The sequence below is a fragment of the Prionailurus bengalensis genome, chromosome E4 (genome assembly GCF_016509475.1).
Source record: "Prionailurus bengalensis isolate Pbe53 chromosome E4, Fcat_Pben_1.1_paternal_pri, whole genome shotgun sequence".
Taxonomy (NCBI): Eukaryota; Metazoa; Chordata; class Mammalia; order Carnivora; family Felidae; genus Prionailurus; species Prionailurus bengalensis.
Genome location: NC_057360.1, coordinates 27203472 through 27217200, shown reverse-complemented (window position 1 = coordinate 27217200; position 13729 = coordinate 27203472). Strand labels below are relative to the sequence as shown.

At 34.7% G+C, this 13729-nt stretch overlaps 1 protein-coding gene across 1 annotated transcript in view; it reads left to right on the top strand.

Annotated features, from left to right (window-relative positions):
* XPR1 (xenotropic and polytropic retrovirus receptor 1) overlaps positions 1 to 13729 on the top strand; it is a 218546-nt gene that overhangs the window by 20673 nt on the left and 184144 nt on the right. Inside the window, exon 2 of the mRNA XM_043568637.1 lies at positions 7168 to 7219. Within this exon, the coding sequence (XP_043424572.1) occupies positions 7168 to 7219 (52 nt within the window). The remainder of the gene's footprint in view (positions 1 to 7167; positions 7220 to 13729) is intronic.

Here is a 13729-nt window from a genome sequence, read left to right as displayed (position 1 = left end):
GTCCTCCTCTTTCCCATATTTCACCTATTTTTTCTGCCCCCCATTGCGACTGCCTTAGACTTTCAATATGCTTTGCTCATTTTTTAAAACGTATTTAATATATTGTGTTATAATTTATTTATGTGACTTCTTGTTTGAGTCATCATTATTTTCTTTAGAGCCTGGCATAATGTACAGAGTAGACATCCAATAATCATTGAATGAATAAAGCATGGTAACTTCCTTAATGATGATATTAATAATCTATAAATATGGTGCACCTCTCTTATACAAGTACAAGCACGGTGGCTAATTCCCATACTTTATAGTCATATGGGGACCAAGTGACACAGATAAATAATTAAAATATAAGGTGGAAATATTAAGTGCTATAAATGGTTTCAAATAGAGTACTACAGGATTTCAGAGGAGAGAGTGATGATTTCCAGCTGGAAAAATCAGGACAATGAATAAAAGAGGTTAAATTTGATCTAGACCTTGAAAAATGGTTAAGATTTGGAAGTTAGGTTTAGAAGATGTGGGTAGGGTGGGGGATTGTAGTAGAGAGAGTAGTTGTAAACAAAGGCAAAGATGGAAGAAATATTGAAGTTCCTAAAATGAGTAATAAGTAATTCATTTTGGCTTTAGGGTTAGATTGTGAAAGTGAAAGTGATTTTCTTCAGTTTGGAATATAAGCCTAGAAAGATAGTTTGAACCATCCTGGGTGCCTTAGAGGCCAGCAGAGGATTATGGGCTTTATTTTATAACCATTGGGAAATCCTTGTAAGTTTTTAAGCAGGAGAATCAGACTGGTGCTTTGGGAATATTGATGAAGAAGCAGGAGTTGTAAGATGTTTTAGAGAGATGGAAATCTATAGGTTGGTAAACCAGGTCAGAGTTCACAGTAATAGTGTAGGTAAAAAGGATACGGGAGATATGTAAATGAGGTTGTGGTAGTGGCATTGAATGAACCGGATCATTAAACTCATGGGTGAAAAGGAGAATATTAGGAATGTTAACTCCACTAGGACAGGGATTTTTATTTTCCTCATGATGTATTCTAAGTGTTTAGAGCAGTGCCTGGCACATAGCAAGTACTCAATAAGTATTTGTTGAATGACTAAGATTGTGAATCTCTGTGTTATGGATACTGGCAATGACATTAAAAGAAATGCAGAACATGAGAAGAGCATGTTTTGGGAAGAAATGAATTGAACTTTGGACATTCTGAGTTTGTGTTAGCAGACATGTGGCTGAGGATACAGATTTGGGAGATATCTACATAGAATAGTAAAAGCCATGTCAGTGAATATCAGAATATATTAGTGCAGTAACTTATAAATGTGAATATTCCAAATTAGTTCTTCCTGTTTTATAATATATATTTTATACATTTAATAATTGAAATTATAATTTAATGTAACAACTTTTGCATAGTGAACTGCCTTTTGCTGATGGGGTGCTTTAAATTCCATGAAAATTATGAGTCGTGCATAATCCTAATATACTGTAGATTTTGGATTAAGTATGTACAAAAGTACATTAATTTTAAACTTTAATATATTAGATTATAAGAATTTGTGTAAGTTTTTATTGACTTTACAAATTATTTTTATCATCAAAAACAGAGTTAGGTTAGTTTATTTCTATTTGAGGATAGAAATGAAGATTCATTAGATGGTGATTCTTTGTATAGGACATATGAGAATGTTGGATGCCCTCTTGAGGTATATAACATGATTTACAGAACTGTCCTTAACACTTTAATATCATGAAAACATGACTGATTTCTAGATGATGAGACAAAGAAACCATGTCATATGTACCTGACTTGCACATTACTCACAGACTACCCAGTATTTCTGGTGAAAAAAACTAAAAAGGGAATGCAAAAAGAGGAAGCAGAAACTGAAAAAGAAGTCATTGGAGAATATTTATGGGGTGCTATAAATCAGCTCATGATGTCTGTGTTTGTTTGTTTTTAAAGTAGGCTTCATGCCCAGCACAGAGTCCAACGTGGGGCTTGAACTCACCACTGGGATCAAGACCTGAGTTGAGATCAAGATTCCGATGCTTAACTGACTGGGCCAATTGGGCGCCCCTCATGATGTACATATTTTGAAGAATATATCAAAATTTTGTTATTCAGGAGTTCCATTTAGAAAAATTTTTGGATTAAAAAAGTCTGATGTAAATTTTATCTAATTATTAAACACTGTTAACAGGGAATATGACTGTTTTAAAGGTTTATAACAAATAATCCCTTTCCCTTCCTCTTTAAATGCCTGTGTTTATTTTATTGCTTATTAATCAATAATTAAATTCCAGTGTGCTTTGAGTGAATATTGAAGCCAATGAGAACAACATAGGTTATTTAATTGATGGAGTTGATAATATTTGTAGTATATATTTGAGGCTAATGGTGAGTTGATAGGAAGTAGAAATTTTTCTAGTTTCTGATCTGAGTTTGTGGAAAGGCCTGTGAGATTGCCTGTGCTTTGGAAAGGAGATTAATGATGATCTACTATGGGTTATTAAAAATTAACAACATAAGAAATTTGTATTGGCAGTATTATTGAACACACATGTTAGGTTTGAACTATACCCTATTTTGTGCAATAGATACATATCTTACAGAAAGTTTAAGTAATATAATTAGGAGACCTTGTTTAAAGCTATGCAAACTGGGATTTGCATGTATTTTCTTAGGAGTCTGTAGGTTATGAGAATTAAAAATATAGTATGTTTATGACAGTGATTTTCTAAAAATATAATAGCATAGTCTAGATCATCTAGATGACCATCTTATAAACTGGTAAATGCCGGGAGTTGCAGTGCCTGTGTTTATGCTTGTTTGGTCATGTTGGCTCCAGGTAGAATACTGTACTACTACTACAAGACTGAGGCATATCTAATACATAAATGATGTATTCATGTCCAAATAGTAGATGGCCAAATGATGCTACAGCCCACTGTATGATGTAAGTTTTGCGGTAGTTTGCAAAGGATTAGCTAACATTGTTTGAGTATCTTTTATGTTCTAAGTGTTCTTCATTTATAATCATGAATTATAATTAATATAAGGATTTGTGTTTTAAGAGTTTTTAATTCTCATAATAGACCTGTGAGGTATGTGAGATTACTCTGTTTTACAGATGAAGACACTGATATACAGAGAGGTTAATTTTCCCAAGGTTACACAGCTCTTAAGTGGTAGAGTTGGTTTTCATATGCATCGTCTGACTCCATTGCTCCTAGTCACTGTATTATGCTCCCTCATAGTAGAGAGAGGAACTAGGAGCATTATATCACATCTAATAGTCATATGGGTATTCCAAATTCAGAAGAACAGATATAATGACAGCATTGTACTCATGTTGCCAGTTGAGATTTTGTTTTAGCAAACATATTTTTTTCCTGTCACATTAATGTTGTTGGTTGAATAGTATTGGTTTTGTTGTTGTGTTTGGATTTAATTTGTAAGATTTTACTGTTATATGAGTTCTTACAAGCACTAACAGAGTTTCGTTTTAATATATTTTATAACCTAACAAAAATAATTTAACAGATTACCTTAGAGATGCTGATATAAAAGATTGTTTTGAATCCTTTGGAAATCAAAGAAATCTCTTGTAATGCACATGAATGTATATTGATTTTAGTATACAAATTCGGAGTTTTATATAAAGTACTGGATTTCTTTAAAGTAAAACAGCATAAATCGAGGAAACTCTTTGAATATGTTGTTTTGTGTATTTGGATTCTGCTCCTAGGCAAATGCTCTCATATCGTAGATAACAATCTATAGTTATAATTAATATAGACATTACTTTGTAGGCTCTTCCCCTCGTAGTTCCTAATTGGGGCTATTCTCCTGTCACAGGAATAGAAAGGTATCCTGTTTATGGAGTTCTCTAGAGACTTATTACAGTAAAAAACTTAGAAGGCCTCTTATTCAAGGGAAAACTGAAGTAGTAAGAAGCAAAAATAATTGTCTCTGATTTTACCCAGAATTGTTTTGATTGCAATGAAATTGTGACTCAGATTTACAATCAAAATGAAGGCTATCATCATTTTTCTTTTTATAAAATTTTAATTGTCTTTTAAAAACTTAATTTGGTAAGCTTTCCTTTTGCAAATTTAATTCATTTTCATCACTAAGGTACTACTTGGTATGCATTTTCAGTGTGCTTTGTTCATGTTTAAAGTAATTTTCTCCAAAGAAGAAATACTTTTGAGTTCAAGAACTATTTATTGAGCTTCTATTGTGTAGAAGCCACTATGCTAGTCGTTAATGGTTTATTTGCTTCCTGATAGCATCATTTAATTTTGGTATACATGCCTGTTATACTCCAGAAGTAGAAACACTTCATTCAGATATTTGAGTCTCTAGTATTACCTGCTGTTACGATAGATTTAATTCCGTAAGTATTCTCTGGCTGGGTGTGTGTTCCTTACATTTTTCTAGAGAGAGTTACTTTGCTCTAAGCAATCTATTAATTTACTCTCTTAAAATATCTGATGGAAGACTGTAACATAACCACCACTCTACACTTGTGTAAGACTTTAATATAAAATTCTAATCCAAACTGGGGCACTTGGGTGGCTCAGTCGGTTAAGCGACTGACTTCAGCTCAGGTCATGATCTCATAGTTTGTGAGTTCGAGCCCCGCATCAGGCTCTGTGCTGACAGCTCAGAGCCTAGAGCCTGCTTCAGATTCTGTGTCTCCATCTCTGTCTATCCCTCCCCCACTCACACTCTGTCTCTCCTTCAAAAATAAATAAGCATTAAAAAAAAATTAAAAAATCCTAATCCACACTGACATAAAGTCTTTCTGAGGTTGGATAAAATCTTCTGGACTAACTTCTTTTTTTTAGGTTAGAAGTTAGTGGTTCCTGAGACATCTGAAATTGTAAAGAATATAATGAATTGATATAAATTTTTCTTAAAAGAAATTCCATACCTTTATCATACTCAGGGCTTTTGTACACAAATAAGTTTAAGAATCAGTGGTCAGTAAAGATGAGGCTGAGCTTCAAATGCAATTTTAGAAAAGTTGTGGCCCAGTAATGAAGATTTTGTAAAAAAGGTTTTTGTTTACATGTTTTCTGTCACTACTTCTGACCAGTTCTTTTTTCTGACACCAACTGGGTATCTAGTAACTTAGTTCAATTCTACACTAAATATCCAGACCCCATGGGCAAAGGCATAGTCCCACAAAACTACTCTCGCTTGAGATACCAGCTATAAGTGGGGTACCCAGGATACCCACACTTCTGTCTGGCTGACTACAAATCTTTGGCCATTGGTGATTGAACTCAATCCCCAGCCATTCTCTCTTCTTCAGAGATTTGGGGGTGCTGCTGAAAGTTTTAGCCCTCTAATCACATTAATCAGGCTGTTGGCTTTTCTGGGGACCAGCCCCCATCCTGAAGCTATATCAGAGCCATTCCCCATTCCTCCCCCACCCCCCATGAGCTATCTCATTAGTACACAAAAGAATAGATTCCAAAGGTTTTCAGAGCTTTATGCCAGGAACCTGAAACAAACAGCAAATATTTTTATTATACCACAATTACATTACTGTTGTAACTCAAATTTTATATAGTAAATCTTACTGAATATTACAGATTTAAACATGTATGATGTTAAAATTTTTAAGTATAGGGGTGCCTGGGTGGCTCAATCAGTTAAGTGTTCCAGTTTGGTTCAGGTCATAATCTCATAAGCCCTGCGTCGGGCTCTGTGCTGACAGCTCAGAGCCTGGAGCCTGTTTCAGATTTTGTCTCCCTCCCTCTCTGCCTCTCCCCTGCTCATGCTTTGTCTCTCTGTCTCTTCCAAAAATAAACATTAAAAAATTAAAAATTTGTAAGTATAATTTCCCTACAAAAATTTTTATAAAACATAGGTTAAAATTAACAAAAATGAATTAAAGTTGTTAATTTTCCTTGCTTCACTGGAAATCTTTTTTACTGTATCTTGTCAGGCTTGGTTAGTAATAGAACTAACAGGTTGGTGACTGGTATAAAGCATATGGTAAATTCACCTGGGAAGAATACAATTTACTAGACTTGAATACAGAATGGGTCACCCTCAAGGTTTATTTCTTTTGGGGGGTTTTATATGCTTTAGTGACTCTAGGGCAGTGGTTCTGGGCAGGGGGTCAAGGCATGTTGATTTTGTGTCCCACGGGACATTTGGCAGTGTCTGGAGACATTTTTGGTTGTCACAAAGCTTTGATGGAGACATTGCTATTGGTATCTAGATGAGTCTAATGGGTCTCTAGATGGCAGGGATAGTACTAAAAATCTTGTGCACAGAACTGTCTCCCTGCCCCCAACAAATTGTCTGACTCCAAATGTCAATTGTTGAGGAATGCTGGAGGCCACTTTGGGTGACCACCAAAGGTTAGATTGCATTTAAAGCTTTGAAGCTGTGGAACTGGATAAAGCCACCTGTTTATGAATGGCTCGTCAGCACTGGAGCTTTACCCACTTGATTGATTCTACTATTTTGATAGGTATAGTGAAGTACTTTTCAGTCCTGGCCCAGACCACTGATTGGGAGACCAAACTGCAATGATCCAAATTACCTAAATATGGTTGGTAGCTAATTCACTGGTTTGGGAAAAAAAAATAAACCTGTAACTCATATGGAGGACTTTCCAAACCTCCATTGAAGAATATTTGTATCTAAGATAAAAAGAATTCTGGAGATTGTCTGCATAGCAGTATGAATGTACTTGACACTAGTGAATTGTTCACTTGAAAATGATGCTGAATTTTATGTTACATTTATGTTACTATAATTTAAAAAATTTGTATCTAGTGTTTTATATTTTCTTAAGCAGTGTTCCATGTATTTCTCAAGGACCATTGTTCTGTCACCATTTTCTTTTAGTCAAGAGAGTTTATGATCTCTCAGGAGATTTTTCATTCTTTTCCTTTAATTTTTAAAATGTATATATTAGCCATTTTCTTAAAGATTGGACAATACTGGATTGATATGAAAGTATAATATTTGGGTTTTAACTTTATTAAAGTTAATTGAAGTATTTTATTAAATTTTCAATTTAGGGAATCATGTAGTCACTATCTGGATATTGAAAAAGAGGTAATTGTTTAGCTTCAAATGCTTTTAGTGTAAAGATTACTTGTGATTTCATGAACTTTTCTTTTTTCTAATAGGCTTTCAAGGATATGCTGTATTCAGCTCAGGATCAGGCACCTTCTGTGGAGGGTAAGATGCATTAATCCCTATTATAGTCACATAAAACCCCTTTTAAAGGGAAGATATTTTAAACTGAATAGTATAAAACTAATATATCCAGCCCTATTATATAGATCTTTTATGCTTTTTAAAAATGTATTTTATGATTACTTTATATTTCAATCAAACTTTTTTGTTTGTTTAGCTTACATTTATCCTATGATGGATCTCTTAGTATCTTCTTAAATCACCTCAGCATTGTGAATCACAGATACACAATCTGTTTGGTTTAAAGTCAAAGTTTTTATTTGTGTCATTCCTGCTCCCTCCAATGTATTTTATAGCAGCCTTTATGAGTCCTTAATCCGTAATTAGTCTGAGCAACATAGTTTTTACTTTCTATTTATGCCATGTCTTTAGATGTGGATTAGTAGGAAAAAACTACATATATGTGTGTGTAAGTGATATAAGAATGTATATGTATGCATGTGTGCAGCTCGGCTGCCATAAAATCACTGACCTAAGGACAATAGTTATCTCTCTCCAATTATCTTTATTGATCTTTTCTGTTACTTCAGCTTCTGCTCACCAGCTCATTCTTTATGGGTTTAACCTTTGATAGGTTTGGAGAGTTGTAATTTAAAGTTATAAGAGTTCTTGTGTCATTAAATAACTGAACTAATTCAACAGTTTCTTGAGGGAGTGTTCCCTCTGAGGCTGAGTAATCTTTTAAGATTTTATACCACATTTTTCAGAAGAGATGTATGTAAAAAAGTATATGCCAAGCAATGAGAAAGAATGAGATCTGTCCATTTGTAGCAGCATGGATGGAACTGGAGAGTGTTATGCTAAGTGAAATAAGTCAGTCAGAGAAAGACAGATACCATATGTTTTCACTCATACGTGGATCCTCAGAAACTTAACAGAAGACCATGGGGAGGGGAAGGGGGAAAAAGTTACAGAAGGGAAGGAGGCAAACCATAAGAGACTCTTAAATACTGAGAACAAACTGAGGGTTGATGGGAGGGTGGGGGAGAGGGGAAAGTGGGTGATGGGCATTGAGGAGGGCACCTGTTGGAGGAGCACTTGGTGTTGTATGGAAACCAATTTGACAATAAATTATATATATAAAAACATAAGTAAATAAATATTTGAAAAAAAAGTATATGCCAAGAATAATCTAGAGTGTGTACAGATTAATATGTTTTATGAGATACCAAACTGAAATTCTATGAAGTCATTCTAGTGACAAGCTTTTGGAGGCTTATTTTTACAACATGTGACAGATGCTGAAGTTATTTAATAAAACTATAGATCTATAATTAAAAATCTCGTTTCTTTAATGACATAGAAATTTACATCTTTCATCTCCAGCCATTCTGAATTCAAAATGTGCTTCCTTTAACATCTTGAAATCTTTACCAGGGTATTGGCACTTAGGTATTATTAGTTTTATAATATGTCACTGAATTTTGGATTATAATATATTTAATGTATTTAATTTTCTAATGTTTAATGGAAAACACTGAAGATTTATCACAATGTTTAGTTCTCTATTGGGTTATTATTTCCTATTTTATGTGTCTTAAAGAGTACATCTCATGGGGCGCCTGGGTGGCGCAGTCGGTTAAGCGTCCGACTTCAGCCAGGTCACGATCTCGCGGTCTGTGAGTTCGAGCCCCGCGTCAGGCTCTGGGCTGACGGCTCGGAGCCTGGAGCCTGTTTCCGATTCTGTGTCTCCCTCTCTCTCTGCCCCTCCCCCGTTCATGCTCTGTCTCTCTCTATCCCAAAAATAAATAAACGTTGAAAAAAAAAATTAAAAAAAAAAAAAGAGTACATCTCAAAGTATTTTAAGAATGTAATAAAAATGAAATTACATGGAAGTTTAACTGATTTCTTCATTCTGTTTAATTTGCTTTACTATTGGTTCTTTTAATTTTATTCTCAAGGTCATGGTACTTATCTTTAGTTCGCCTTTTCTTTTCTTCTCTTTTCCTTTTCTTTCTAAGTTTTACCATCCATTTTGTAACAAACATATTTTGACAGGTATTGGAAGTTCTGGTGATCTTTATTTATCCCTTCATGGTGGCTCATGTTGCTCGTAATTTTCATACACTTTTAGCTGTTATTAGAGAAAAACTGAATTCTATGAAAGTATGCTAAAATGACAAATACTTACAGTGAAAAGAACTTTTTTTAATATCATCATCCAGAGGCATTAACTTCTTTGGATCCTGTTTTAAAGGGAGTATTGTAGGCTGATCATGCAGATGTCTGTGCTACTTTCATAAGGGAAATATTCCATACTGGTTTATTCTTTCTACTCACATTGAAACCATGTAATTTTTATTTTCTTAAAATGAATTTTTCTGTTTTGAGATACTTGAGAATTGAAGATATTGAAAAGTGGTTTAAAGAAAGGCTGTTCTGTGTGGTATTGAGGTTAGAAAATGTTATTAAAGTGACTATCATTTTGTCTAATTTGATTCCGGTACTATATTAATTTACTGTATTTATATGGTATTAAATTTGAATGTTTGTTTTGTTGTTTGTTTATTTATTTATTTAGAGAGAGAGCACATGCATGGCAGAGAGAGAATCCCAAGCTGTCAGTATGGAGCCCCATGTGAGGCTCAAATCTCACCAACCGTGAGATTATGACCTGAGCCAAAATCAAGGGTCAGACAAACCACCCAGGCACCTTCTTTGCTTTTTTTTTCCTTTCCTTTTCCTTTTCCTTTTCCTTTTCCTTTTCCTTTTCCTTTTCCTTTTCCTTTTCCTTTTCTTTTCCTTTTCCTTTCTCTTTCTTTCTCTTTCTTTTTCTTTTTCTTTTTCTTTTTCTTTTTCTTTTTCTTTTTCTTTTGAGAGAGAGAGAGAGAGAGAGAGAGAGAGAGAGAGAGAATGCAAGCAGGGGAGAGGGGCAGAGGGAGAGAGAGAGAATCTTAAGCAGGCTTCATGCTCAGTTTAGAGCCTGATGTGGAGCTCTATCCCACAACTCTGGGATCATGACCTGAGCTGAAATCTAGAGTTGGATGCTCAACTGACTGAGCCAACCAGGTGCCCCCCAAATTTTAACATTTTTAAAGGCAAAAATGTTTGCTAGGACTTGATTATCTTTTTGAATATTGTCTTTTTCTTTTCATTCTCTTTGTTTCCTATACCTTAAGTTTTTAGTAGGCTTAAAACTTTTGGTACCAGTGAGCAAGTTTTTTTTGTTTTTTTTTTATCTTAAAACTGAAGAATATCATAGCATACCATGAGTTGGTACTTCTCAAATCTGCTATATGCTTAATTCAGTTTACCACTGTTTGTTTGTCTTGTTTTATGAGTACTGATACTTGGTTCCCATCTCAGACCAATTAAAATAGGATCTGGGAGTGAAGCCCAGGCATTGGTGGTTTTACACTCTCCCAAGTGATTCTAATAATAACCAAAGTTGAGAACCCCTGCCATAAATCTTAAATAATTTTTGATCAATACTGTGAATGCTAATTTCTTTTAAATAGTAATTAGGTTTATAGACTTCTTAAGTTCATTAATATTTTGATTATTCTATGAGGATATGGGAGTATTTTTTTGTTTAAAGCATCCATAGGGCATTGATATTTTTAAAAATGTTTATTGAATTGAATCTAAGTAATAGCTGTACTGATTACATATGTTAAGTGGTAAAACGTAACATCATTATTAAAATCAAACATTTTTGTTGACTTGTTATATTAGATGAGGTATAGTAAAATAAGTAGCTTCCTCACATTTCATGTTACTTTTGTTTAAGGTAGAATGGATTTATAATTATAGTCAAAAGAACAGTGACTTGAAATGGATTTTGTAAGAGTGAAGTGGTTTATTTGATGAAATGCTTAGAATATGAAAGTGTTAATAAGAAGTTGACCACAGACGCAGTTTTTTGTACTAGTGAATTATTTTCTTCCAACTTTGTAAGACATTTCAAGATAGTGCCTTTACTTTTCATTAATAAAGTGGGCTTTTTCCTCATTTAAAAATAAACCAACCAAACAAAATAATTTCTTTTTTTTTTTTGTATTTTTATTTAAGTAATTTTTTAAAAATTTACATCCAAGTTAGTTAGTGTATAGTACAACAGTGATTTCAGGAGTAGATTCCTTAATGCCCCTTACCTATTTAGCCCATCCCCCCTCCCACAACCCCTCCAGTAACCCTCTGTTTATTCTACACATTTAAGAGTCTCTTATGTTTTGTCCCCTTCCCTGTTTTTATATTATTTTTGCTTCCCTTCCCTTCCCTTATGTTCATCTGTTTGTATCTTAATGTCCCCATATGGTGAAGTCATATGATTTTTGTCTTTCTCTGACTAATTTTGCTTAGCATAATACCCTCTAGCTCCATCCACATAGTTGCAAATGGCAAGATTTCATTCTTTTTGATTGCCAAGTAATACTCCATTGTGTGTGTGTGTGTGTCTGTGTGTGTGTGTGTGTGTGTGTGTGTGTGCGCGCGCGCTACATCTTCTTTATCCATTCATCATTTATTGATGGACACTTGGGCTCTTTCCATACTTTGGCTGTTGTTGATAGTGCTACTATAAACATTGGGGTGCACGTGCCCCTTCAAAATAGCATACCTGTATCCCTTGGATAAATACCCAGCAGTGCAATTGCTGGGTCATAGGGTAGTTCTATTTTTAATTTTTTGAGGAACCTCCATACTGTTTTCCAGAGTGGCTGCAACAGTTTGCATTCCCACCAGCAGTGCAAAAGAGATCCTCTTTCTCCGCATCCTTGCCAATATCTGTTGTTGCCTGAGTTGTTAATGTTAGCCATTCTGACAGGTGTGAGGTGGTATCTCATTGTGGTTTTGATTTGTATTTCCCTGATGATGAGTGATGTGGAGCATTTTTTCATGTGTCGGTTGGCCATCTGGATATCTTCTTTGGAGAAGTGTCTATTCATGTCTTTTGCTCATGTCTTCACTGGATTATTTGTTTTTTGGGTGTTGAGTTTGATAAGTTCTTTATAGACTTTCGATACTAACCCTTTAACTGATATTTTATTTGAAAATATCTTCTCCCTTTCTGTCCATTGTCATTTAGTTTTGCTGATTGTTTCCTTCGCTGTGCAGAAGCTTTTTATTTTGATGAGGTCCCAATGTTCATTTTTGCTTTTGTTTCCCTTGCTGCGGCCAAGGTCAGAGAGGTTTTTGCGTGCTTTCTCCTCGAGGATTTTGATGGCTTCCTGTCTTACATTTAGGTCTTTTATCCATTTTCAGTTTATTTTTCTGTATGGTGTAAGAAAGTGGTCCAGGTTCATTCTTCTGCATGTTGCTGTCCAGTTTTCCCAGCACCACTTGCTGAAGAGACTGTTTGTTCCATTGGATATTGTTTCCGGCTTTGTCAAAGATTAGTTGGCCATATATTTGTGGATCCATTTCTGGGTTCTCTATTCTGTTCCACTGATTTGAGTGTCTGTTTATTTTTGTGCCAGTACCATACTGTCTTGATGATTACAGCTTTGTAATACAGCTTGAAGTCCGGGATTGTGATGCCTCCTGCTTTGGTTTTCTTTTTCAAGATTGCTTTGGCTATTCAGGGTCTTTCCTGGTTCCATACAAATTTTAAGATTGTTTGTTCTAGCTCTGTTAAGAATGCTGGTGTAATTTTGATACCGATTGCATTGAATATGTAGATTGCTTTGGGTAGTATTGACATTTTCATAAAATATTCTTCCTGTGCAAGAACATGGAATATTTTCCCATTTTTTTGTGTTTTCTTCAATTTCTTTCATAAGCTTTCTATAGTTTTCAGTTTATAGATTTTTCACCTCTTTGGTTAGATTTATTCCTAGGTATTTTACGGCTTTTGATGCAATTGTAAATGGGATTGATTCCTTGATTTCTCTTTCTGTTGCTTCATTATTGGTATATAGGAATGCAACTGATTTCTGTGTGTTGATTTTATATCCTGCAACTTTGCTGAATTCATGGATCAGTCCTAGCAGTTTTTTGGTGGAATCTTTTGAGTTTTCCATGTAGAGTATCATGTCATCTGCGAAGAATGAAAGTTTGACCTCCTCATGGCTGATTTGGATGCCTTTTATTTCTTTGTGTTGTCTGATTGCTGAGGCTAAGACTTCTAACACTATGTTGAATAATAGTGGTGAGAGTGGACATCCCTGCCTTCTTCCTGACCTTAGGGAAAAAGATCTCAGTTTGCCCCCCAAAATAATTTCAATGCATTAAGAAATCAAGACATGTTCACTTAAAGTTATTTTTTTTTTACTCAAATAAGTAGATATGCAGATTTATGGTATTTTGCTTCATTCATCCTTTGAGAGTGAATTTCATGGATGATATATACATTGATTTTTGGAAAATAAAGGGTCTGTTTTTATTTAAAATAGATTTCTTATTGGGGTACCTGGGTGGCTCATTTGGTTAAGCATCTGACTCTTGGTTTCAGTTCAGGTCATGATCTAGCAGTTCATGAATTTGAGCCCCCCATTGAGCTCTGTGCTGACTGTGGAGCCTGCTTGAGATTCTCTCTCTCCCTCCCTCTCTGCC